Below are 25,574 nucleotides of genomic sequence, written 5' to 3' on the forward strand. Positions count from 1 at the left end.
GGAAGGTGCAAGATTGTATTATAAAGTTGAAGCAAGGTTGTCAATGACCTCAAGAAGAGGAGTCTTACCTCCTCCCATGCCAAGAATGGTATACCCACCAAATGTAGTCTTAGCAGGGACAGTTCCCTACCCCTACCCCCAGATGCAAATAGTGCCATAGTACAATGCACCTAATCCACAGTGGCCACAGGCGACAATGCCTCAAATGATGGTTCAACCACAACAGCAATAGTCTCAAACAGTTTCTCCAATGGCGATTCAACAACGGTGGAATCCTATCCATTGGAATCAACAACCCCAAGTCTCTATAGGAGCTCTGAATCAGAACCAGAATAGAGGACCTCCTGGATCAACCCAACCAATGTATGCAATAATCACAGAAGCTTTCCAAAACCCTACTACAAGTCCTCCAAGAAGTGAAAGTCTGAAGGACTACCTGTCCAATTCAGTGGCAAGTATTAAGAAAGAGCTTATGGACGTGATTACAAAGCAGCTACAAACACTGAAGGTAAATACTACCAATATATCCGCTCCTGCGAGAGATGGGAGAGATGTGATGCACTCTAATACATAGTGTGAAAAGTGCCATCAAGCAAGACATTTAGCCACTGAATGTATCAAAAAACCAACCATTCTTGGAGCCTTCTATTCATAGGATATCTACTCTCTTAAAGAGATGCATGAACGAAAAAAGAAAGATAAAGATGCAAGATTTAACTTGCTGAAATCTAAAATGACAACGTAGGACATTGAACCAAAGCCTAGGGATTTTGGTCCAATGAGATTTCCCTCTCAAAGTTACAGAGAACGACAGTCTGGCGATGGCCAGAGATCAGAGATGGAGTGTTATAGATGTGGAGAAAATGGTCATATCTTACCAAATTGTCAAAACCTTAGAAGGTCTGTGAATTACAAGCCCTTATGTAATTGATGCAAAGGAGAAGGCCACACTGCAAAAGATTGTCCAAGTCTAGCCCCTGTGAAATCTACTTCTGATACCCAACAAAAGACCCAAGAACTCGCTTTCAATTTGGTGGAATTGAAAGTGGCCGCAATAATGGGGACAAAGAAAGAAGAATCCGTAGTTCCAAAAGAGAATGCTCCTTTTGCCAAGACTGTAAAGTTTAATCTTCCTCGGAAAAAGCAAAACAATGCAGCCCAGAACAATGAAGTACAGAGCACTATAGAGCCACAGAGAGCTACAGAGACAGTTGCAGAGGCAAGATCAGAAGTCCATGAAATAGAGGATGTGGAAGGACCTCCTCATGAAGAAGAAGTGGAGAGGTTGCCACTCCTAGAAGAAAAAATGGAATATAAAAGTAGGTGTGGTCCCATTTCCCAGTCGATTGGAAACGCCTGTGGATCCTATCAAAGAGTATGATTTGGTCAAAGACCTAGACACCTTTAAACCAAATCTAACATTCCGACAGTTGCTGATGCTATCTCCTAGTTGTTGAAAAAGATTCAAAAGCATCTTGACAAGAAGGCGCGGCATGAGGATTGCTTCCCCAACAACAACAAAGTCCAACAAAGCTTTAGAGCTTGTAAAGGAAGTGGATGTGGTTAACGCCTTCCTCCTACTACCCCAGAGATCAATGTGTGGATTGAAGGCTGCTTTATTGCAAATGCATTGATTGAGGGAGGCTCATCAGTAAACATAATGATAGATGTGATAATGAAGGATCTCGACTTGCAAGGAATGCAGCCTATGCAGTGGCTTATCAGATTGGTATACCAAAGTAGAATCAAACCATTGGGCATTCTCCCATACTTAAAGACAACCCTCATAGGAAGAGACTATTGGCTGACATATCTAGTGGTCAAACCGAATTCTTACAGGACTTCACACTCTCTGCTGTTGGGAAGACCTTAGTGGTCAAACCGAATTCTTACAGGACTTCACACCCTCTGCTGTTGGGAAGACCTCGGCTTTTTGAAGCAAGAGCAAGGACAGACTGGTTCAAAGGAACCCTAACCCTTGGTAGAGAATCCAACAACGTAGTATTGAAGTTATATGGATCACAAAAAGGCAATGGATCCATGTCTATCGAAGTCGTAATCAATTCCTCCAATGAAGTAATAGATGGTACATCAGGAGACGAAGAGGCCATCAAGTAGATCTTTCCCAAGAAAACAGAGGCATAGTCCCTAACAATGGGCACTATAAGCCAATTATCGAAGGAAGTAAAGTCTTTTTCAATGGGTGAATACCTCTTGCTTGAACCCGAAATGACTTTTGAAATCACCTCTGACAGTGAAATAGAAGCATGGATATACTACTCTCCTTGTTACATGGTAGTCGTAGAGACAAAGCCAGAGACAGAAGCAGAGGATATAACAAAGAACTTGTTCTTCTCTTATAGAGCCCCCATAGAGATAGAAATAGAATCTGAAGAGGATGAAGGTGATAATGCAGAAGAAGATTATAGATGTGAGCTAGAAGATCTATCCTACCCGCACAAGGCAGAGATGAGGAAGAAGTTTCTAAAGCCTCAGAAGTAGAAGATCCCTCTCTGATCGACAGAATGATTGTGGTACCCTTTGGACTGATTAATGAGTTGCGTCATGAGCAAAGCCTTTATAAGAAATGGATTAAGAAGAATAGGCCTTCCTTCAGCAGTGGCTCTTGTCGTCCATCGTCCAAAGTTGCCCTTTCTTAAAGAAGATGATGACAATACACCTTGCTAACAACCCCTAGCCCTGCAGCTCAAATAGAAAGCAGAAAGTTCATGTTATATGACGTTCTTGGATGCATCATCAAAAGACAAATCCTTGAGCCAAGAAGTAACTCATCCCCAACCCAAACTCGAAACCTCAATGATACCCTTTCAGCCTCCCAAAGAGCAAGCTAAGTCTCTATTAAAAGATAACAGTAGTTCCAGTGCATCATCAGAAGATGAGACCACTCCCTTGAAGGAGTCGGATCTTTACCTAGAAGCAGTCCGTTGGACATTTATATGTGAAGTGGAAGGTGAAAGGCAATTGACATTTGTGGATGTTGAAGGTACTGAAGGTCACCTGAAAGTGGGTCTAAATCTTCTAGAAGAGGAACTATTGGTCATGTGAGACCTACTAAAGAAGAACTTAGACGTGTTTGCATGGTCATACAAAGATCTAAAGGGGATTGATCCCACCATATGCCAACACTACATCGATCTAGAGCTTGATGCCAAACCTGTGAGGCAAAGACAGAGACATATGAATCCCAATTATCCTGCTCTGGTGAAGGCCAAATTATTGAATCTTCTTGAAGCTGATCTAGTGGCTAACAATGAATGGGTTTCGCCCATTGTGATAGTACCTACGAAGAACGGGAAACTTCGAATATGCGTGGACTTTTGAAAGTTGAATTCCAAAACGAAGAAGGATCATTTCCCTATCCCTTTTATATACCAATTGTTGGACACTGTGGTAGGCCATGAGCTCTATTCCCTCTTGGATGGATTCAGCGGATACAACCAAGTCCAAATCGCAAAAGAGGACCAATCCAAAATAACCTTCACAACAGAATGGGGAACCTATGCTTACAGAGTGATGCTGTTTGGGCTCTATAATGCTCCTGCTATTTTTCAACGAGTGATGATGGCTGCCTTCCAGAACCATTTACATGATTTCATTGAGGTGTATCTCGATAACTTTTGTGTCTATAGCCTAATCCATGAGCATTGGGGACACCTAGAGCAGTATTTTGACAGATGTCAAGAGTATGGGATTTTTCTCAACCCTGAAAAATGTGTCTCATCAGGGTTCTTTTGGGCCACATTGTCTCTGCACAAGGGATAGCAACAAATCCTGCTAAGATTGAGAAGATTGCCGCCTTGATAGCCCCAACCAACCTTAAGCAATTAAGGGACTTTTCTTGGCTATGTGGGCTATTATAGAAGATTCATTGCACACTTTGCGATGAAGGCAACACCTTTGCATAAACTCCTGAGAAAAGATGTTGAGTTTACATGGACCAATGATTGTGACGAGGCATTCAACACTTTGAAACAGTGTTTGATTAAGGCACCCATCCTACAACCTCTTGATTGGACGAAGGAGTTCCATGTACACATTGATGCATCAATTGAAGGCCTAGGTGAAATCTTATGCCAAAAAGGGCCCCTCTAAGTTAGATCAACCAATCTATTATGCAAGCCGAAAAGTAACTGACAGAGAGCGGAACTACACAATGACGGAGCTTGAGTGTCTAGCAATCGTGTTTGCCTTGGAAAAGTTCCTGACATTATTTTTAGTTGATGCATTTTAAATTTTACGTGGACCATGAAGCCCTGTCTTTCCTAATGAAAAGGACTGACATGAAGGGAAGAATGATGAGATGGCTACTTTTGTTTCAAGAGTTCTACTTTGAAGTGGTTACCAAACCTAGTCACTCTCATGTTCTGACTGATCACCTTTCGCGAATCCCTCAAAGTGATGATGAAGAAGAGCAAGATGATCCAGAACTTCCAGATGCTTCATTGTTTCTAGTTGAAATAGTTACCCCATGGTATGCAGACATAGCCAATCTTCTGGCAACCCAATAGTATCCTCTTGGCATCTCTAGTCAGGAGAGGAAGAAGCTTCTTCTAGAATCAGCCCCTTAACACCTTGTTAGGTAGCGCTCTGTACAAGAAAGGAAAAGACTAAGTGCTCAGAAAATGTGTTGTAGGAGAAAAAATTGGCATAGTATTGAAAGCATGCCATGACGAGCCATGTGGAGGTCACTTTGCAGGAGAAGCAAGAGTCAGAAGGCCCTGTTAGCAATATACCGATAGCCAACCCTCCATAAGGATGCCTATGACTACTATAAGCAATGTGACGCTTGTCAATGGATGGGAAAATCCACCAAGACCAGTGCCATGCCACTATAACCTATCCTTGCCTTGAAGCCATTCGAGAAGTGGAGCATCGACTTCATAGGTCCAATCAATCCCCCCCACTAGACGAAAGCAAAATATATACATCCTAGTATGTAATAATTATGTCACCAAGTGGTGTGAAGCTAAAGCTTTGAAGCAGGATGATGGTAATAGAATTGCCTTATTCCTGTATGAGAATATCATCACCCGCTTTGGCAGTCCCTTAGAGTTGGTAAGTGATAGAGGTACCCACTTCCTTAAGTGATAGAGGTACCCACTTCCTTAACAAAAGCATGGAAGAATTGACAGAATTGTACAAGATCTGTCATCGTAGATCCACCCCCTATTACCCCATAGCCAATGGCCAAGTTGAAGTCACCAATCACATCCTCTGCTTGATTCTGACAAGGACAATTGCCGCACATCGTCGTGATTGGGATGATTAACTTATAGAGGCCCTCTGGGCGTATAGAACCTCCCATAAGGCAGCTACAAGAAAAACTCATTTCCACTTGGTGTATGGAACAAAAGCTATATTTCATGTTGAACTCGAGCTACCTTCTTTGCGCGTGGCCATCAACGAACACTTGGGAGATGACGAGTCCATGCAACGCCATCTCCTGCACTTGGAATGTCTTGATGAGACTCGTAGGATGGCTCTACAATGCATAAAAGCCACACAAGCTAGATAAAAGGCCTATCATGACAGGTTCATCAAGCACAAGGAGTTCAAAGAAGATGACTTAGTCCTCACTTATGATTCCCGATTTGGCAAGTTTCCAGGCAAGCTTCAACAAACGATGGATGGGTCCTTATAAGGTACTTGCCATCAATCAGAATGGCTCAGTCCAAGTCCACACAGTCGATGCTTCAGATGATCCCTTCCTTATTAATGGCTTTCGCCTTAATAAGTATTATCCCCCCTGGGGATCCTAACAATCACCGTTGATAGCTTCCTCATTCCTTATATGAAGCTCCATATGCCTTTACCTAATGCTTCTATCTTCACTCATCATATTCTCTCACCGTTCACTGAATTTCGGTCAAAAAATCTCCTAGGTCGAGCTCCTTGTTTTCGCGGTTTACACCTGGTTCTACCATGTCAGCAGTTTCATGCTCCACTAAGTTGTCGATGAGATTGATCAAGTCGGGTAGTGATGCGCTCCTAATGGTGTTGCTCCTTTGAAGCGTCTGGCCTTCTGTGTTGTGTTTATCACTTGGCTCTACCAACAATTGGAGTTGCTTAATCCCCTGTTTAGATCTGTGTATCACCTCCTATTGGTGGATTCGTTCTATTTATTAGGTCTGAGCGTGTTCCTTTTTATTGACAATCAATCCTCAATTTACGTTTGCTCAGTGTGTGCGTGGTGCTCTTTTCTATGCACTATACCAAATCAGGCTTTCAATTTTTCCAAGTGCACTTCAAGTGTCGAAAACAATGTGGGTGCGTAAGTGCAGCTTCTGCACTCCGATCTAAGTTCTCGGCCGAATAGGGCTTTACGCTCAGCACTGACTTCTTTCTCTAGTCTCTAGGGTCTGCACTACGTTGTTCAGCTTGATTAGGGTCAAATGGGGGCCGGGGTCTACCATCTCATGGCTCTAATAGGGACTAAAATCTGATGTGATGGTCAGTGGTCATGTCTAGTCGTTTGACTGCGATTTTAGAGTCAATATTGTCTTAAGGCTTTTGGAGCCTTCCTTGGTTGCGAGAGGTGTTCTGCCTTACTTAGAATGCACTAGATTTGTCAAATTCTCATGTCAAGTTTTTGGTTAGATTTGACAGTGTCCGATTCTCAGAATCGGACATCTAATTTTAGTTGTCTAATTTTAGAATATTTGATTCTGAGGTGTCGGAGTGCCCAACGTTCGATTTTGACCAAGTTCGATTTTAGTCTGTGTCCGAGTGGCCAAGTCCAATCATCCGAATTGGATGGGGTGTGTGTCCAAGCGAGGGATGATTCGATTTTCAGGACCAGACTATCGAACAAGTCAAGTTAGTCCAAATGTCTGAATTCCAAGAATTGGATGTCCGAGTATCCGATTCTGGGAATCGGACCCCTATGGACCATGTTCGATTCCACCGATATGCAAATAGCACAATAAAAATTCGAATTGTGGCCACGATTTTGGCCATGTCCTCAAGCAAGGAGCTCCAAAATGCAAGAGTGCATACATAGGGAGGGTTCTATGTACCTGATACACACGAAAATCTCTTGGGAAAGCCGATTGATTTGCCCTAAGCTTCAAGTCTCTAACTCACCCTCAAGCTCAAGCTCTCTCTCTCTCTCTCTCTATATATATATATATATATATATATATATATATATATATATATATATATATATATATATACACTACTACTACTACTACTACTACTGTAGAAATTGAAAATGAGCCTTCCACTCCCCTTCCTTAGGTCTTAAACCCTTGTCCTAATGTCCAAGTGCTATCTTGTTAGTGCTCAAGCCTTGTCAATGGAGTGCAAGCCCATTTTTCCCTTGATTTTTTCCTTATTTTGGCATGTTTTATAACAAAAAACTTGAAGCTTTTTCCTTAGATTTCTTGCTCCTATCCTACTCTAAATGCAACAAGAATCAAAACACAAATACCAAAATGAATCCTCCTTCTTGTGTGCTCATAAAAAACCCAAAATACTTACTTGTTTTGAAGATTAAAAGCCCAAATCTCCTACCTATATGAAGCACCAGTTCGGGGATGCAACCCTACTTCGAGATGCACAAGTGCTCAATTCGTTGATCCCGGCAATGGAACCAAAATGTTGGAGCTTGCACTTGACCGCCAAGACCCATGGACCGCTTATTTTTTCAAGCATTTCAAGCAAGCACAAATGGCTATCTCTCACCTAGCCGACGCGCATTTGATCTTACCGAGGTGTAGTGACCTTACCTGAATGCCCGAACGAGTAGCCTCCTCCCTCAAGCAACCTGGTAACTCCACAATTCGAGATGCAAGCTCAAGCAACCTCAAGCCTCCACCTTCGAGCTCCATCCTCCATAGCCACGCACAAGAGAATAGAGGAGAAGAAAAGATAATAAGAAAAGAGGAGATGATGGAGAGCTTCTTCTCCATGATCCCTCACCCTCACGCACACACTCCCTCACTCCCTCTCTAAAGCACACACAAGCAAGCAAGAAGGAGAGAAGAAGAGGTCACTTTTTGCCACACACTAAAGAATGAGCTTCTTATTCACTTTTTGAGTTTATATATAAAACCCTTATCCCTTTAGGCACCCATCCCCTTTTTTACATGACTGGCCATTGTGGCAAGGCCCTATTTTCCATTCCCTTCTAGTTGCCCTTTCTCTTTAACTACGCCCGTCTACCCTTTACAATTTTCATAGGAGGGAACTTGGCACTCTTTTACAAAAGTTTTATGGGGCCTTGCATTTAAAAATGCACTTTTGCCTTTGACTTAGCTTTTGAGGCCGCCCTTACACTTTTGGCCATTTCCCTTCCTACTTCTTCCTTTGTGTCTGCATTATGGGTTTTCTTGGACTTCTTTAAACTTCTTTTTCTCCGTCTCAAATTGAGGTTAACATTGGCATTCAAGATGGAACCCAAGTTTGTCTACGGTTATTGCACTCTCCCCTAAAGCTTTTGAAGAAGATTACTTGCAAATGTAGGATCGATGGTTTAAAGCATCTATGACAAGGGTCTCAAAAGGTGGTTGGGTATGTGGGACTGTGAGGCTATAGAGTGGCATTTCATTGCGAATGTGGTTACATAATATAGGTTGGATAGAAATGAAGCTATGTGGTTGGAAGAGATGGCAACCAACTACAAAGAAGGGTGGCCCACCTCCCATGTCCAAAAGAATATTAGCCTAGTCAAATCTTCTCAAACTGAGAAAGGTATTGCTCTTATCGATGCCATGAGAAAAGGGAGATTTTAGGAAGAAGATGGGAGATTTATTTTTAGAGTGTACCAGCATGGCAGGAGTAAGTATTCTAGGACCAAGTTGAGAACTTAGAAAAGGAGGATGAAAAGGGTGTGGGGGAGTAGCCCCTCGCACCTTCTTAACCTAGAATCATCATGAATAAGTAGTCTATGAGAGAGACTAGCTGAGTGAGGGAGATCATCACCACTATGTGGACTGTGTAAGAGGCATGTAGAATCTTTGCAACACCTATTTTGGAAATGCCAAGGAGTAACATGTTTGTGGTGGAAACTCATGAGATGGGTTGAAACAATTAGTTTCTTTGGAAAGATCTACTATAAAGGAGCTCTTTTTGGGGACTATGGAGATCTAAATGACTCTAGAGTTGAGCTATGGGATGTGATTTGAGATGTTTCAATTCATCAAATCGTGAAGTTTAGGAACTCCAAGCTTTTTAAAGAAGAAGGGGTTCTATAGTATGGATTTTGTCATTTGTGTAGGGAGTTCTATCACTCTATAGAGAGTTGGGGAGGAAGAGATCTAGTTCTAGTTTTTTCTATAAGTTCTTGAAAACTTCAAACTGAAATCTAGTTGTTATGTCGCCATAATGTGGTTGATGTAATTATTTTCACAATATTAATTAAATGCTACATTATTAAAAAATATTTCATGAGATTGTTATAACATCTTGTAGTCATTATAACAAGTTATAACAATCCTGTTATATCATTTTGCATGGTCATTGAACATGTTATAAACCTTAAAAAGAAAACAATTACCTCCATTGTCAAAACCTATTGTTCTATTAGTTGCATAAACACACATTTGTTAGCATTTCTTGTTAGGGTATATACTATGACATGGTACAATGACAAGGTGATTATTCTTTAAAAATTCCCTAAGTTAACTTCACTTAAGTGATCTAGTTTTAGGAAAGAATGCCATGTAAAAAGTGGTATGGTGACAAGATGATTCTTTTTTGAAAAAATCAACCCTAGTAACTTAAGCGGCCTACTTTTACAAAAGAATGCTATGAACAAAATGGCAATGCTCCTTGCATGGTTGTGCACCTTGGTTTTGTTAAAAAAGACACACCATGTATTTGTATTCACTCCTAAAGGATAACACAATTTATATGAGAGGATATTATAGAGGAGACAATTGTGGGATTTAAATCAAAGAAAAACTTTTGACAACTCATGCACCCTCCCAACCATGGGGGTTGATGCTTGTTGGCAAAAACTACATTTGTTATTGCATTTGTTTGGAGTGCACTAATTGCCAAGTCAAATCACAATGACTCAGTTAAATCAAAAAGGAGAAAACATGCAGCACATTATGGAGGATTTGATCATGCATTTAGGGTTAGATACATGCTTAAAAAAAGAAGAAAACATGCAGCACATTATGGAGGATTTGATCATGCATTTAGGGTTAGATACATGCTTAAGAGAGAAGATAAAGTTGTTGGGTAAGAGAATAGAGAGAAAAGAACAACTTCATATAGCTTGCCACCATTCCACAAGCTTAACTCCTCTTTCCTAGGAAAAAAGGAGTACATCAACAAGGTAAAGGTGATTTGGTTTCAAACTAACAAACAACATAGAGATCCCTTTGAACAAATCATCAACTAGGTTAATACTTTTGTCACTTTTCCCAAAAATTATGGTAAAACTAGAGTTGGTTTTAGGAGAAGCCATATGGCCAATGCTAATCACTATTGTGGCTCTTAAATTTCTCTGTTGGCTCTTCATCCTAATGATTCCACCTTGGTTTGGCACCTATAGGATGTCGAAGATTACAATAAGGTTGAAGAAAGACACAGAATTTAGGGCCTTAAAATCTAACTAAGGGCCAACTGTGAGATTGAAAATGGGTCTAACCATGTCACTTTTTTCCAAGCCCTCAAGATGAAAAAGATGAAGGAAACTATCATGGAGATTTGTGATTCTAATGGTGTTCTACACAATGATGATTTTTTCAATTTCCCATGCCTTTACTTCCCATCTATTAGCCATAGCTAGCTCTCTCACCCACTCACTCGCGCGCGCGTGCACACACACACACACACACACACACTCTCTCTCTCTCTCTCTCTCTCTCTCTCTCTCTCTCTCTCTCTCTCTCTCTCTCTCTCTCTCTCTCTCTCTCTCTCTCTCTCTCTCTCTCTCTCTCTCTCTCTCTCTCTCTCTCTCTCTCTCTCCCCCCCCCCCCCAAGGAGGGCCACTTGGAAGATTGGGTGAGACTCCTAACACTATGCACAAACAAGGTTAATGATGCTATGATCACTCTTATGGCACGTCCCTTCTCCATTGATGAGTTGGAGTTCGTGGTTAAAAAGATGAAAAAGGGAAAGTCCTCGAGTTCGAATGGCCTCCTTGTGGAGTTCTTCAACCACATGTGGGAGTCATGCAAATAGGACATCTACAACTTTGCCAACCACTTTAGGAGATTTGACACTCTCCCTCCATGCATCAATCATGGGGTGATCAAATGGATATCTAAGTCAGATGACAAGAGCTCCATCAACCAATGGCACCCCCTCACAATGCTAAATGTTTCCTACAAGATTGGGGTGAAGGCTTTGCTCTTAGAATCAAATTCCTCCTCCCAAGATCCTACACTGAGACCAATATGGTTTTCTCCATAGTTGGTGCATCCATGATGATGTCCTCAACTTGATTCTCTCAATGGATCATGCTTTGATAAGGGATGGCCAGTTTGTCCTAATCATCATGGACATGGACAAAGCCTACGATTGTATGAGGCGGGACTTCATTTTGGACACCCTTGAATGGATGGGCTCTGGTCCACTCTTCTACCAAACGATTAATGGTCTATTCACAAATGCCTTGGTGGTGAATGTCAATGGTAAGCTCTCCAATGAGTTTTTGCTCAAAAGGTCTATGTGTTAGGGCTACCAATCACCCCTCTTTCTTTTGCAATGATTATTGATTCATTGTTGATGATGATATAGTATAAGATCCAATCACGCCTACGTAAGAGTCTTCCCCTTCCTAATGGGGCAAGCAATTATGCTACCAACTATTTGCTGATGACAACTCCAATATTGTTGAGGCATCCAAACCAAATGTTGATTCATTGTTGGGAGTTTATAGCCTTTTCTGCAGAGTATTGGGCTAAAAAATTAGTATTCGTAAAATGGAGATGCTCCCCCTCACTCTCTTGGCTCCTTAGGAATGGCCTATCAACCATGGATACAAACTTATATAGCTAGGCCATGTATTTCAGTACTTGGGGTTTCCTATGAGGATACCTCTCACAAAGAAACAAAATTTTGAGTGGCTCAAAGCCCAAGTGGAGGCCAAAATAAAACTCTATGGGCATCTCTTAGCGGGACTTTGTGGTAGGATTATTATACTCAACAAGTGATCAACTTGATGACCACCTTTGTTGCAACATCCTATTCCTTTTCCAAGTCATGTTGGGGTTCATTGGAAAAGCTTGCTAGGGATTTCATTTGGGGCTATGCAAATACTAAAAATTGGCACAAAGTCCCTTGAGAGCTTCGATAAAGGAGTTGTACTTGAGGCCTTGTCCTCCAAAGTAGCAAGATTACTTTTCAAGCTAGTGGGAAGGCTCAGTTTAGACCTCTCGTGGGTCCACCTAATGGCCTATTTGGATGTAGGTTCCCATACTAGCAAAGGGAAAATGGAGTGATCTCGAGTGGGAAGATGTCCTTGTGGCAAACATGGAGTTCAAGGTAAGCAATCCCCCACAACAAATTCCATCCTTAAATCTTGGAAGAGCTCCATCAAGGTCATAAAGTGGAATGGGAACACTTGAAGGCATGGTGACCCCTCCCTAAACCAACACCTATGGCTGTCTCCTTTTGGGTATGATGATGATAAAGCCCTGGTGATGAGCTATGTGAAGCTGTGCCAAAAGCTCTAGACTAGAAGGATCCCCAATGTTGGAGAGACATTTGGCTCCCATCTAAGACTAACTTTGGAAGGTGACGAGATGAAGGATAGATTTATCCTAAGTCAAGATGAGCTCATTATACTTAGTCAACTTCTTGCCAACAAGATGGACAATTGGCCCATTGCCTACCTCCCCACCAAAGTCCCCATTGTGAAAACCCTCCTCACAAATAAAGGTAGGCTCTTAAATGTGGCCAAGAAGAGGGTAGACTTTGAGATCGAGAAAAACAACAGATACATCAAGTTGTAGTAAGCATGGAAATCTATCTTCCCTAGGGACAATTGGAAAGCATGGAGGTCTCACATTAGAAGGATCTGGAGTAGCACCCCCTCCAACAAGCTCAATGCATTTCTTTGGAGAATCAACTCTAAGAAGTTGAGTACTAAGGATCAGGTGAGTAAGTTTACAAAGTCTCCCTAGGGTGCCCCATGTGCTATAGATCCAAAGGTCAATATCGCATGCTCTCTGACATTGCCTTGCGGCTTAGGCATTGTGGAGGAGGGTTAGGACACGGGTACAGTGAGCTGTTCTTAACTCTAACATTAGAATGAAAACAACACTCTTTGGGGACAAAGGCAAACTCGATGAAGAATCCTCGAAGCTCTAGAATATCATTAGGGCACTGTGCATAAGATCCATTTGGAGGAATAGAAACAAGGTAGCGATTGCTAAGGAAAAGAGAGCCCAACCTGAACCCCCCTAGTGGTGAGTGTTGTGAGAGAGGTTCTAGCTTTACTTAGGAAGGTTAGGAGAAAAGCCCATATCTTCAAAATAGGCTTAAAATATTTGAAGAGGGCTATGACCTAATTTTGGGCAGTACTAGCCAATAGGCTCTTGTTTTGCTTGCAACACCTCTAAGGTGCATTATAAATACTTATTTGATAGTAATATTGCTTATTCACATATTAAACAAAAAAACTTCATATAAGTGACCTTACCAACAAGCGGTAGTTTAATTGATAAGATGATTGCACGAGAAATCATTGGTCAAGAGTTCAATTCTCAGATTGGGTGACTCAATGATGCCTTAGTGTTAGGTGTGCAAAGGTTGGGATGAAGTTGAATCACAAATTTAAAAAAGCATTTTTTTCCTCAATTGTTAGGCTAATAAGTTTGGTTAGTCAAAAATTGCTTCTACAAATAACGTATTTGCTAAGCTCTCTTCTTTCCGAGACCTAGAAGCCCCAAACATTTGGGCATCTAAAATGTATATACTTGTTGAATCTCTCTCTCTCTCTCTCTCAAAAAAAAAAAAAAAAAAAAAAAGGCATTCGATTCTCTGCGCTCACGTGGTGACATGCGAGAGCAGGAGGGCCGCGGTCTTAGCGCGTGATTGGGCCCTAAGACATGGCGTAGTGGCCAAGTTCAAATGCATGCGATGTGCAGAACTGGGAGACGCCACGTGGAGGCCCCGGGGTCGGGAGGGGGGCAGGGAGGGAACTGCGCTGGTGCGCTGTTTGGGTTTTGTCGGATCACTCGGAGGGGAGAGAGTTGCTTTGGATACCCTACACCACATGCAGCTTAAACACTACATTGCTTTGGAAAGAAGGAAAGGGAAGCCGGTAAGGGAAATAGGAAGGAGGCGAGAGATCTGAGTGAGTCAGGTGGTGAGATGTCAGGGCGCGGCGGAGGAGGAGGAGGAGGATGGGGCCTCGTTCTCGTACAACGCCAGCTTATACGTCGGGCTCTCGGCCACTACCAGCCCCAGCCCCAGCACCACCACCTTTTCCTTGTTCCAGCAGGAAGATCTGCTCGCACCTTAACAATCCCCATCAACTCCTCTCATCACACTCTTCTTCACAACAACAACAACAGCAACATCAACAGCAGCAACTTCACGGTTAACAAGAACAACGATGCCTGGCTTGCCTCTTTTTTCCGGCGCTCCTATCCAGGCCTGCCTCGTCGCAGCCTTGCAAGTCCCACGTTCGGGCGTCCTTTCCTCACGAAGATCGAGAGAATTCAGTACCCTTCTCTATACCCTCGTAGCGCTGCAATGGCATCCCGCAGCTTCTGGTCCCGCTCGCAAAACCAAACAGATCAGCCTCCACTGCCTCCTCCTCCTGCCCCAGACCCGCCCGCGCAAGATATCACAGTCGTACCCAAGGAGTTGATGGAAGTGGCCAATTCCACAGCCAATTCTCTCAAAGAAGCAGCCACAGCCGCTGTGAACTGGCTACAGGATACTGCAGACAGTCTCCTTCCTCTCTTAAGGGAGAAGTTTGACTTTCCCGAATACTCCTCAGAGACAGGCACACAGTTGGTATACACATCAATTGCAACATTGCTTGCGTGGTTTGTCATGCCAAGATTGTTCCGCATGCTGCACAGGTACTTTGAGGATGGCTCCTATATATTACTGCGGCGAACAGAGAAGATTCCCTACGAATTGAGTTTCTGGGCTTCATTGGAGGACCCTGCCAGGAGTTTTATCACTGTGGTAGCATTCACCCAATTGTAAGTCATTTATGTCATTGCTTCTAAAGGATTCATCTGATAAGAAGATTGTGCAGGCAGCAGTAAAAGGAATCTAGGTGCTGGCGGAAAATTTTTATTGGGGTAGTTTTTTCAGCTATGCATGAGGAATTGGGCAACTGGATGATTGAGATTGAGAACCCCTTTACTCTGAAGCTTGTTTTTCCAGAAGGAAACAGAACATTTAATGTCCTGGGCTAAAACACACTGTTCCATTTCGGACAAGGGCTCAAAAAATGCAAAAGAGGGAAAGGCTTATTCACATGCTACACCTGTTTGTATCTTAGTGAAGGTCTTTTGGGAGTATTATGTGAATTTACTATGTGGTTGGTAGTATAAAGTGCTCTTGCATGGTGCCTACATCATTGGGGGATAGATTAATTCGTTGCACTTGGGCACTTGTTGGCAGATTTTTCTATTCGCTTATGACTAATCCAAGGGGCTTAAAAGAGGGTAGTTATGTATGTGACAGTCTACAAAGGCTTCATACAAAACAAGACTGAAGGTAGAAGAGGTTGAAACATTTTGTGTTTCCACATTGCTTTTATCATAGGCATGATGTCCACATAAGCATTGGCCCAATTGAGATTGGGAGTCTAAATACTGCAACATTGTTTAGTCTTTCAGCCCAATAATTAGGGGTTTTATGAACCCTCATTTTGAGGGGAAAGAAGGGGGGAAGGATTTTCATTCTGATTTACTGAGGAAACTTAACAATATAAATTTGGCTGAAAACGTAGGTTGAGAAAAGAAACAGATAGTTTGATGATATGTTTTTTCAGAATGAAGCCAGCTTGTGGATATACAGACTTTTAGGGGCATAGCCTGTTGGATTTCAGATCAACAGCTGAGTGTCAATCCCACCTAGACTTAATATAGTCAGAATGAACATCAAGTAATCGTCATGAATGGAAGCTCATTAACAACGTTATTGCTTCATGTGGCTATAGAGCAGTAGCATATCTACTTGGGAGAACCTCATCATGAAAGGTGGAAATGATAAGCAAGAATGAGAGTACAAGCAGAAGCAAGAAGTAAGAGCCATGGAGTTCGGAGCAAGAAGAGAGAGCAAGACGGTATGTGGGAACTCAAACAGTCACAATGTGTGATCTACCTTCCCTTATTCTAGTGTCATTGTAAGAATAAATAATAAAGTAATAGTGATGGGTGGTCGTCACTTGTAGTGTATAGCTGTGTGGGCAGTAAGTACAAGATAAATATAAATGGCTAGGTATAGATGGCCTTTAACCCCAACCACCTCCCACTTAAAGGTGAATGTGCTTGAGTGAGGAGGAAATAAGAAACAAGTGACAAAGTACAATGTGTATGTATAAGTATAACTAGATGAAGAATAGAGCATCTCAACCTACATCCATCTTCCTCCTAAGTAAGGCATAATGTTCCATTGGGAGACTTTTAGTGAGCAGATTAGTAGGATTCTCATATGTGGAGATTTTGACAAGCCCTATTTGCTTGTTCTTTGTGAATAAATACCCTAACATAGAAACACAAATAACACCGTACAACAAAGCACTGATTGATAGAAGAACACAATTAGGGTTAGTATAACTTAAAGACAATGAACACAGAGAATGAATGAAATGATATAACTATTGAATATACAATGCTCATGCAGTAAACATACTATGTAGTGAATGAATACTGTACCTCGAACTCCTGCATCTCAAGGATTAGGACAGGGATAATGAGCTAGAGAGTGTGTTGTACTGCAAACGGATCCTGAATCACAGCAAAGCAACCTCCGGATGTCGAACACCAGCAAACACAACCAAGGAAGATTGGATCTAATGTAAATGGCTATGCAGAAGAGGGAAAGACAAAAAACATAGGTGAGGAGAGAGAGACTAAAAACCCAGGTGAGGAGAGAGAAAGACTAAAAACGCAGGCTGTAGGAGAGAGAAAACAGCAAACGCAGGCTGCAGGAGAGAATAAAAATGCAGGAAAAACCAACAACAACAGAATTAGCATGCTAAAATCAACTCCGAACAGTGTGTGGTAGGCTGGAAATAGGCGCTAGACTGTTGTAGACAGCAATGGCCAACTTGAACTGCGATGTCCTCTGTGTCCGGGGTGTAGGCAGCAAGTTGAAATACTTGAAATTTACAAAAATGAGATTAAGATTGAATGGAGGGCATTATACTTATTTATAGAAAGTTTGGGCCCTCCCGAGTGGGTTTGTGGTTATGGGATACAAACACTCTTTAGGAATGCATTTCTTTTTAAATAAACAAGGTTTCTTCCTTAATTAAGCATGTTTTAGGGCTGTTTAAGTAAAGCTAATGCATTTTTAGCTCAACATCCTCTCTTAGGCCTAACAACGGTGCCATGAGTAGGCCAGTCAAGCCTTGTTTTAAAAAAAAATATCTTTTATCTCGAGGTGTCCTATCCCAAAGCAACCAAAGCATCAGACAAAGGGTGTGCGTTGGCTACCCAGTAGCATACTAAGACTGCAGAGGTGATGGCTAACTTACCAAGAGAGCCCAAGTGATTACCCTAGAGAGGTCAGGGCATCAGACAAAGGGTGCACATGGGCTGCCGAGTGGCCTACCAAGTCCTGCAAAGGCGGATGGAATCAACTATGGACTGTTTTTTTCTTTTTTTAGAGGGCTTTGTAGTTTTGATAGATTTAACATTAAGTGAGGGTTTCAAATTAGTTTTCGTCCTATTGAGTATCCATGCTCCAAAGGGAGATTGATAAGGGATGGTTAGACCCAAGACCTTCACAAAACAAGCATACTATCCCTGCCATTATTGGGTGCCGATGAAAAAGGAAAGTGGCTAAGGTGTGGGTGATACATATATAGCAAATATGTGAAGTAAGCAAGATAGCAAGCAAGCAAGCTAGGGAGAATTGCCTTGGAGATTGCCATTTGTAATGCCATGAATATGGTGGATTTGGAGTTGACCACTCTAGAAGACCGAAAAGGCATAAATGCGCACAGATGCATGTTTACATGAATAGAATGCCAATGCATGGGGCAATGCAAAAGGAGATGCAAGATGTCATGCTTTTGCAAAATGCAATGCAACGGTGCCACCACTTGGACAGTGCCCTCGTAGGGAAATTGTTCACTTTTCCAAGTGCCCTTTTACAATCATGTTATCTTGATAGTGCGGATGAAGTTATGAATATCCCATAAGTACAATTCAAAAGAATAAATGAATGAACGAATGTCTAAAAATTGTAAGCATCGTCACTGTCACTATCAAGAGAAGTAGTTGTCCCCTCTTAAACTTGAAGGGAAAACAAGAGGGAAGTACCCTCTCCTCTTCAATCTGAAGAAGTAGAGAAGAGTGTACCCAAGTCGATCCTGGGTAGAAGGTACCAAAGAACCGGCCGGTTGATCGCTTTGGTCAAAATGTTTGCAAAATTGTCTGATGAAGGCACAAACTCTAGGTGGATAGTGCCCAGCTCAACCTGCTCTGTGGAAAAGTAGAAGTGGACTCCCACATGTTGCATCCATGGTGTGATGATCGGATTGCCCACAAGGGCAATGATACTCTAGTTGTTGCAGTAGATAACAGTGGGAGAGTCACAAGGGAAGTGAAGCACCGCCAGTAAGCTTCTCAGGTAGATGGCCTCGGTGGTGCCATCGAAGAGAGCCCTATGCACAGCCTCGGCTGTGGAAGCTACCACCGTCTCTTGCTATGGCTGGACCAAGAAATGGGAGCCGTGCCTAAGGTGAAGAGGTAGCTGCTATGGGAATGCCAGGTGTCAGGATCTCCTGCCCAATCAGAATCAATGTATCCTTGCAAACATAAACCAGAACCATAATTGAGGCTATAAGAATAAGTGTACCGTAAATAATGCAACGCATGAAGACATGCAATCCAATGTGACATCCTAGGTGCTGTGAAATATTGACTGAGAATGTTGACTGAGTAACCTAAGTCTGGCCTAGTATGAATTAACCAAAGAAGTTTTCCTACAATAGACCTATAGGTATGCGCATCGAAGGGCTGACTTAGGGTATCCTTCAACAAGTGGACAGTACGATCGAGAGGCATGGCCACTAGTCGTATTTGCTTTGTAGTGAACTGTTCCATGAGCGGAAGTGCATACTTCTATTGTGACACAGAAATACAACCCTTAGATCGAACTATCTCTATCCCCAAGAAGTAAGACAAAAAACCAAGGTTTGTCATCTCAAATGTAGCACTAAGCGTTGCCTTGATTTTCGCTATGGCACTAGAATTTGAACCTATGAGGAGTAGGTAATCAACATACAATAGGATGTAGATGACCCCCTCTGCAGTAGATCAAACATATAAGTTTGGGTCATAAGGGGTAGAATGGTATCCGTGAGTTTGTAAGAACTTGTCCACCTATGGAACCAAGAGCGTGGTGTCTGCTTCAGTCCATAAAGAGCATTCTGCAAGTGGAATATCTTATCTCTCGGGTTCATAGAAGGAAATCGTGGTGGTTGCTCCACATAAACTTCCTCCTCTAGATAACCATTCAGGAAGGCACTCTTGACATCCATTTGATGTATTGGCCAACTGTGGTGAGCGGCTAGCGCAAGTAATAATTGAAAAGATGTCAACCGCGTGGTAGGTGCGAAGGTCTCTTCATAATTAATACCATGCTTCTGTTGAAACCCTTGCACGATAAGGCGAGCCTTGTACTTGTCTAAAGTCCCATTAGCCTATAGCTTGTCCTAAAAATCCACTTCATCCCGAAGAATTTCTTGTGTCAGACGATTCACCAATGTCCAAGTCTCATTTTGGTCAATACTCTCTAGCTCCTTCTCCATGGCCTCTCACCCATTGAGGTTGTTGAAGAGTCTCTTGCTATCTATCCGGCTCAGAATGCACTATGTAATCAGCTATAAATGACGCAAATGATACCCGAGGTGCAAGCCGGGCAGATCTTCTAGGTCCCTTCGGAGTGAAATTCGGTGGTAAGAACCCCGATTCCCGCATGGTCTATTGATACCAGCAAGGTAACGGGTCTAGAGGAGGCCTAGGAGCTGAAGAATGTGTAGGTAGGGCAGGAGGGGGTAGTAGAGAGGCTCAATAGGCACGATCTCCAATGATGTGGAAGGAGGAATCGGATTGGAATCCGGTGTAGAGGATTGCACGATATCCCTCTCGTCAAAGATGACGTTTCTCTTAAAATGATCACCTTATTCGTTTGAGGATCGAGCAAACGGTATGCTTTCGCTTCAAAGGAATATTCGACAAAATAAGGTTAGTTTCGGGAGCGAGCTTTCCTATTTTATCATCAAGTGTGTGCGTGTATGCACGACACTCGAAGACTATGAAGTGGGATATGACAAGCCGGGAGCCAAAGAATGCCTCATACGGGGTCTTTTGATGAGGAAGAGCCACAATTGGGCACTGGTTAAGGATGTACATTGTAGTGTTAGCAACCTCAACCCAAAGGTACTCAGGGAGCTTTGCTGTGCGAACAACATTGAGCGTGCCATTTCCATGACTGTCCGGTTCCTACGCTCTATGGCTCCCTTCTGAGAGGGGGATTTGATAGAGGTGAGCTGGCAAGAGATGCCATGCTATTGTAGAAACTTGAAAAACTCGTGGGAGATGAATTCACAACTGCTATCACTCCTCATGCAACCAATACGACGACCCGTCTGGTTATGAACCAGTAATACCCAAGCAGAGAAATATATGAAAGCAGCGGACTTATGCTTGAGGAAGTACACCCATATGTATCTTGAATGATCATTCACTATTAAAAAGAAGTATAAAGCTCCGTTCAAAGCAGCAGTGGATGTTGGCCCACAAAGATCAACATGAATCAATCTAAGAGGCACCTTAGCTCTATGTGTAGATTGCTGAGGGAATGGGGTACGGTGCTGTTTCCTTGGTTGACGTGCTTTATAGACATCTCGAGCTAGCTTTAGGCGAGGAAGGCCCTCAACCATCTCAAGGCGAGACAACTCATAAAGAGAGTCATAGCCAAGATGTCCTAGGCAGAAATACCTAAGACGCTCATTGTTTGTAGGCTCCTAAGATATGGCTAATGCTTAGAAGCTATGGAACACAGAGCCCTCGGTTGTCGGCTTGGTAAGAAAATGGGCCATGTGGTATAGACCATTAGGTTGTGTCTCACCGCGAGCAATCACTAAACCAGTTTGAGAGTCAAGGACCTCGATTGTGGTCGTTGTAAAGAAAATTGCTCGTCCCGACCAGCAAAGCTGTTGAATAGATAACAAGTTCACCCAAGCTGGGGAACGTGGTATACATTGTTCAGTGAAGCCAGATCCGGACCCTTGTCAGTGGCACAACTGATGTAACCTTGAACTTGGATCTTGACCAAGGAGTTGTTTTCTACGTGGACTTGCTTGGTTTGCAGGGGCTCAGGTACGGAAGATGCCCTCTATAGGACTCATGTGATATGTAGCTCCACTGTCAACAATCCAAACAGGTGTTGATGTGCTTGGCTATGTGACGAGTGGGTCTCTGTGGTAATCTCGTCAGGAGGCAACTCACAGATGTGGATGAGACTCATATCAGATGTCTTTACGGAGATGATGTGGGCCTTTGCAGACTTGTCAGACAAGCCCTCTGGAGTTGAGAATGTTGTCGACTGAGATGGCTTACTGATGGCAGTGTGAGTCTGACCTTTCCATTGCCCCTTGCCATCACCCTGCCTTCTTTATGGGGGGATGCCCGACTGAGGGGCGGGGGTCTGTGACTTGGGTTTCGGTGCTATGCCTCTTGCCTTTGATCGACACTCCTCGTCAAAATGGTCAGTCTTTTGACAATGTTGACAATACCTATTCTTCTTAGGTACATTCTGCTACTCGGATTTGAGTTGAGACTAGGAGTTTCCTTGTGATTCCCTTGCTTGATTTTGATTTTGATTTGAAGTTTGATTTGGTTTATCCTTCCCTTGCTGCCCCGTTTGAGAATGAGCAACAAGATCCCTCTCTGAGGGTTTATTCGTATGAAACCGATTGAACAGCCGTGCATAATGCAATAACTAACATTCAAATTCATAGAATGTGGGTAAATTGGATAGAGAAACCACTTGTTGCATAAAATTGAAGTATTTACAAAGGCAACTTGTTAAGAAACAATGTGACCTGATCGTTAGAGGACTTAAGAGTCCTTGCAGTGGAGAATTCGGCAAGGAGACACCGATACTCAGCCAACTTGACTTTCAAGTCATCTTGGTCAGAGATTTTGAAGTTTTGAAGCTTATGGTTAAGATTTATTTGATAGGTCCTATCCCGAGCCACATAGCAATCAAGTAAGTGTGCCCATCGCTCTGATGCTAAGTCAAAATGTTGAAGCTGAGAATGAAATTTAGGCAATAAGCCCTGTATCAACTCAACAATAGTAGAGGCATTCCCAGCCTTCCATAAGCGGGTGACCTCATATGAAACAAGTGCGGGATCGGGTTGGGGTTTTAACTCCTGCACAAGATCCCATAGGTTCTGTGAGTCAAGGATATGTCTCATCAACTTCGACCAAGTTGTAAAGTTTGACACGTTAAAATGAGTCTTGTCATTTAATGCATGCTTGGTGGAAGATGAGGTAGAACCATGAGGTGTTGGGAATGTGGAGTAAGATGGATGTGGAGAATAAGATAGTGGTGGTGGTGGTGGTAGTGGTGGAGGTGTCTGATGAGAAGGAGGGCGGGGAAGAGGTTGGTAGGCAAAAATAGGCTGTGAATGTCCAATGAGTGCTGATTGATACGGAGGCACTGGAACGTGAATGTTTCCATAAAGTACCAGTGGAGGTGGAGACATTGGGACATGTAAGCCTTGTCAAATTGGCTGGGACATAGCATAATGACCAGAGGGTCCACTAGGTAATGCCATGGAGGCAAATTGAGACACCAACCGATAAGACTTACCTTCTATCTGTTGCTGGGCTCTATGCATCAAAATGAGATCATACTCGGCTGTAGTGATCTCGTAAGGTTGTGGAACTCCATGGTAGTCCAATGTCTGCCCGGCCATGTTGGGAGCTTGTGAAGCAAGCTATGAGGTCCACTTCGACTCGTTTCTCGATGGATTTAACTCAGATGTGAGAAGTGGTGTAGAAGTAGTGTTCGAAGTCATCTGCCTTCTGTTGTTCCTGCTTCTTGTGTAGATCTTTCAGATCATGGCCCAAGTTTCTCTCAGAGAACTCAGCTCTAATACCATGTGAAGAAATACCCTAACATAGAAATACAAATAACACCGTACGACAAAGGAAAGATTAATAGAAGAACATGATTAGGGTTAGGGTAACTCAGAGACAATGAACACAAGGATGAATGAAATAATATGACTATTGAATATACTGAAGACACTTGGTTTTACAAGAAGGAGATTAGGTGTGTTTGAAATTTGACAAAGCTCATCTAAGATGCTTTAGTAAGCCTTCGTTGCAAGTCACTAAGCTCACAACAATAAATTATGGTCCATTTCAAGTCTTTGAAAAGATTAATGATATTTGTTATAGGTTACAACTTCCAGAGCATTGGAGAATTCATAATGCTTTTCATATCCATATTCTCGAGTTTTATGAAGAGCCTCCAACATTGAAACCTATAATAGAGGATCCAATTGAAGTAGATGAATAGAAAGAAATTCTTCAACTAGAACAAATAGCCTTTCATATGATTACGAAACAAGAAAGGAACATTTTTAGAAAGTTCCTTTTGAAATTTAAAAATTACTCTCATGTAGATTTTAAATGGATGCCATAAGAGTATTTTAAGGACTATCTAGAAATTCTTGTGGCTTATAAAGAAGCTGTAGGACCAAAAATACTTCAAACAACGCCAAAATTCAAATTTCGCTCCTAAAATTCATGAGGTCACTATTTTCTAGAACTCACTCAAATGGAAATTTTGCTTGCATCAAAGGCTCTAGAATTTCTTAAGAAATAATTTTGTCTTGAACAGCTATCTCAACAATTTTGTTTTCAACAACTATCCCAACTTCTTAACCATTTGAGAGATTTTTAGAGTAGAAGGTTTAGAAGCTTCTTTCTCTAGAAAAGTGATATATGGCATCTAGAATAGGATATATGTCAGTTTGAGGAGACTAGGGACACTTGTCATTTTAGCAAGTACTTGTATTTGTAGCCTCTACTCCTCATTTTTGAGCACCCAAGCCCCACACCTATATATTGGAGGTCTCTTTCTTTATTTCAAATAAGCTCTCGTGCTGAAATTTCAGCCACATGCTTTGTACTCTCCTTTCCATGACTCATCCAAGAAGCACTTGTTACGTAGCTTGATCTAGTCCAAGTAGTAAAGAAGAAAATTAGCTTGTTGTTCGGAGTATATATAAATTAGGTTTCAAAACCCTAATTTTCAGAATTGCAGCAAATCAATCCTTTGTATATGGTTCAGGCACTTGCGCCCACAATTTGTTTCAATAAATTTCTTGAAAGGAGGATGGTCTGGTTCCCCTCTCAACGTGATGTTGACTCTCTCTCTCTCTCTCTTTGACTTCTGATTTTCATGGTGATAATTGAACAAGTTGGTTAAGTTCAAAGCATTGTCGTTCTCATGTTCTTCCTCATGCTTACAGTCCCCAGTGCATCGTATATGGAAAAAGATCTTTCAAACCTTGAAAGGTAGATGAGAGAGATTGCAAGGTGATCTAGATTGAATGTTAAGGGGCAAAGGGCCTTTCTATGTACTTGGAAGTTTGTGCACATTGGTCCTTTTTCCTTTTAGGGATTCCTCGTATAGTTTGGCATTAGTAACATCATATTGCTTTGTTCATATAAATGTGACTTGTTAATTTTGTTCAGATACGCACCCAATAGAAGCTGCAAAGGCAACCTTGTATTCGGCTCACAATTGGATGTAGCAATTGTGGGTTGTTTTTCGTTGAACGAAGAGTTGTAGGAAGACTAATTGTTGAGCAAAAAATACATTATATGTTGATTAGCCTCTTAAACAACCCCAAATCATGCTTAATTAATGAAAAACCCTAAAATGAAAAGCGGTTCTAGAGAGTTTGTGTGTAAACCCTAATTTGGAAGGGTCTATCCACGTCTATAAGTAGAGAGCCTACCCACCATTCACCCATCTTTGTCTCGTAGGTTTTAGCTATCAGCCCTCTTACACTAGCTATCCAGTCCCTAGTGTATAGTTGCCAAGAAACCCGTTTCATAGGTTTAGAAAACTCGTTTCATACCTAGTCGTTTTATAAACATATGAAACACCTATTTTAAACTTTCACAAATGCCATATCCTAAATATCTTGGGACTGTTGAAATCATCGTTTATCATGGATTTACTTAACATGTTGACATGGATATTGGCATTGATTGTCGGAGTTTTATTTTAAGTTGTCATCCATGATGATTGCATATATTGATGGCTTCTTTTACATCTGAAGTTGATATTGGGCATAGATAGTGGACCATGATGTATGCAAATGTTGATGCTATGTTGAATATTCGTTTGGATTG

At 42.1% G+C, this 25,574-nt stretch overlaps 1 protein-coding gene across 1 annotated transcript in view; it reads left to right on the forward strand.

Annotated features, from left to right (window-relative positions):
- Positions 1-14,122: 14,122 nt before the first annotated feature.
- The window catches only part of LOC148013849 (mechanosensitive ion channel protein 1, mitochondrial-like), a 35,170-nt gene continuing 23,718 nt past the window's right edge, over positions 14,123-25,574 (forward strand). The window contains exon 1 of the mRNA XM_087667166.1: positions 14,123-15,143. Within this exon, the coding sequence (XP_087523292.1) occupies positions 14,299-15,143 (845 nt within the window). The 5' untranslated portion in view covers positions 14,123-14,298. The remainder of the gene's footprint in view (positions 15,144-25,574) is intronic.

Source organism: Lygodium microphyllum, chromosome 25, assembly GCF_053477565.2.
Source record: "Lygodium microphyllum isolate KBCC chromosome 25, Lygodium_microphyllum_v1.1.10, whole genome shotgun sequence".
In the NCBI taxonomy this organism is placed as follows: domain Eukaryota; kingdom Viridiplantae; phylum Streptophyta; class Polypodiopsida; order Schizaeales; family Lygodiaceae; genus Lygodium; species Lygodium microphyllum.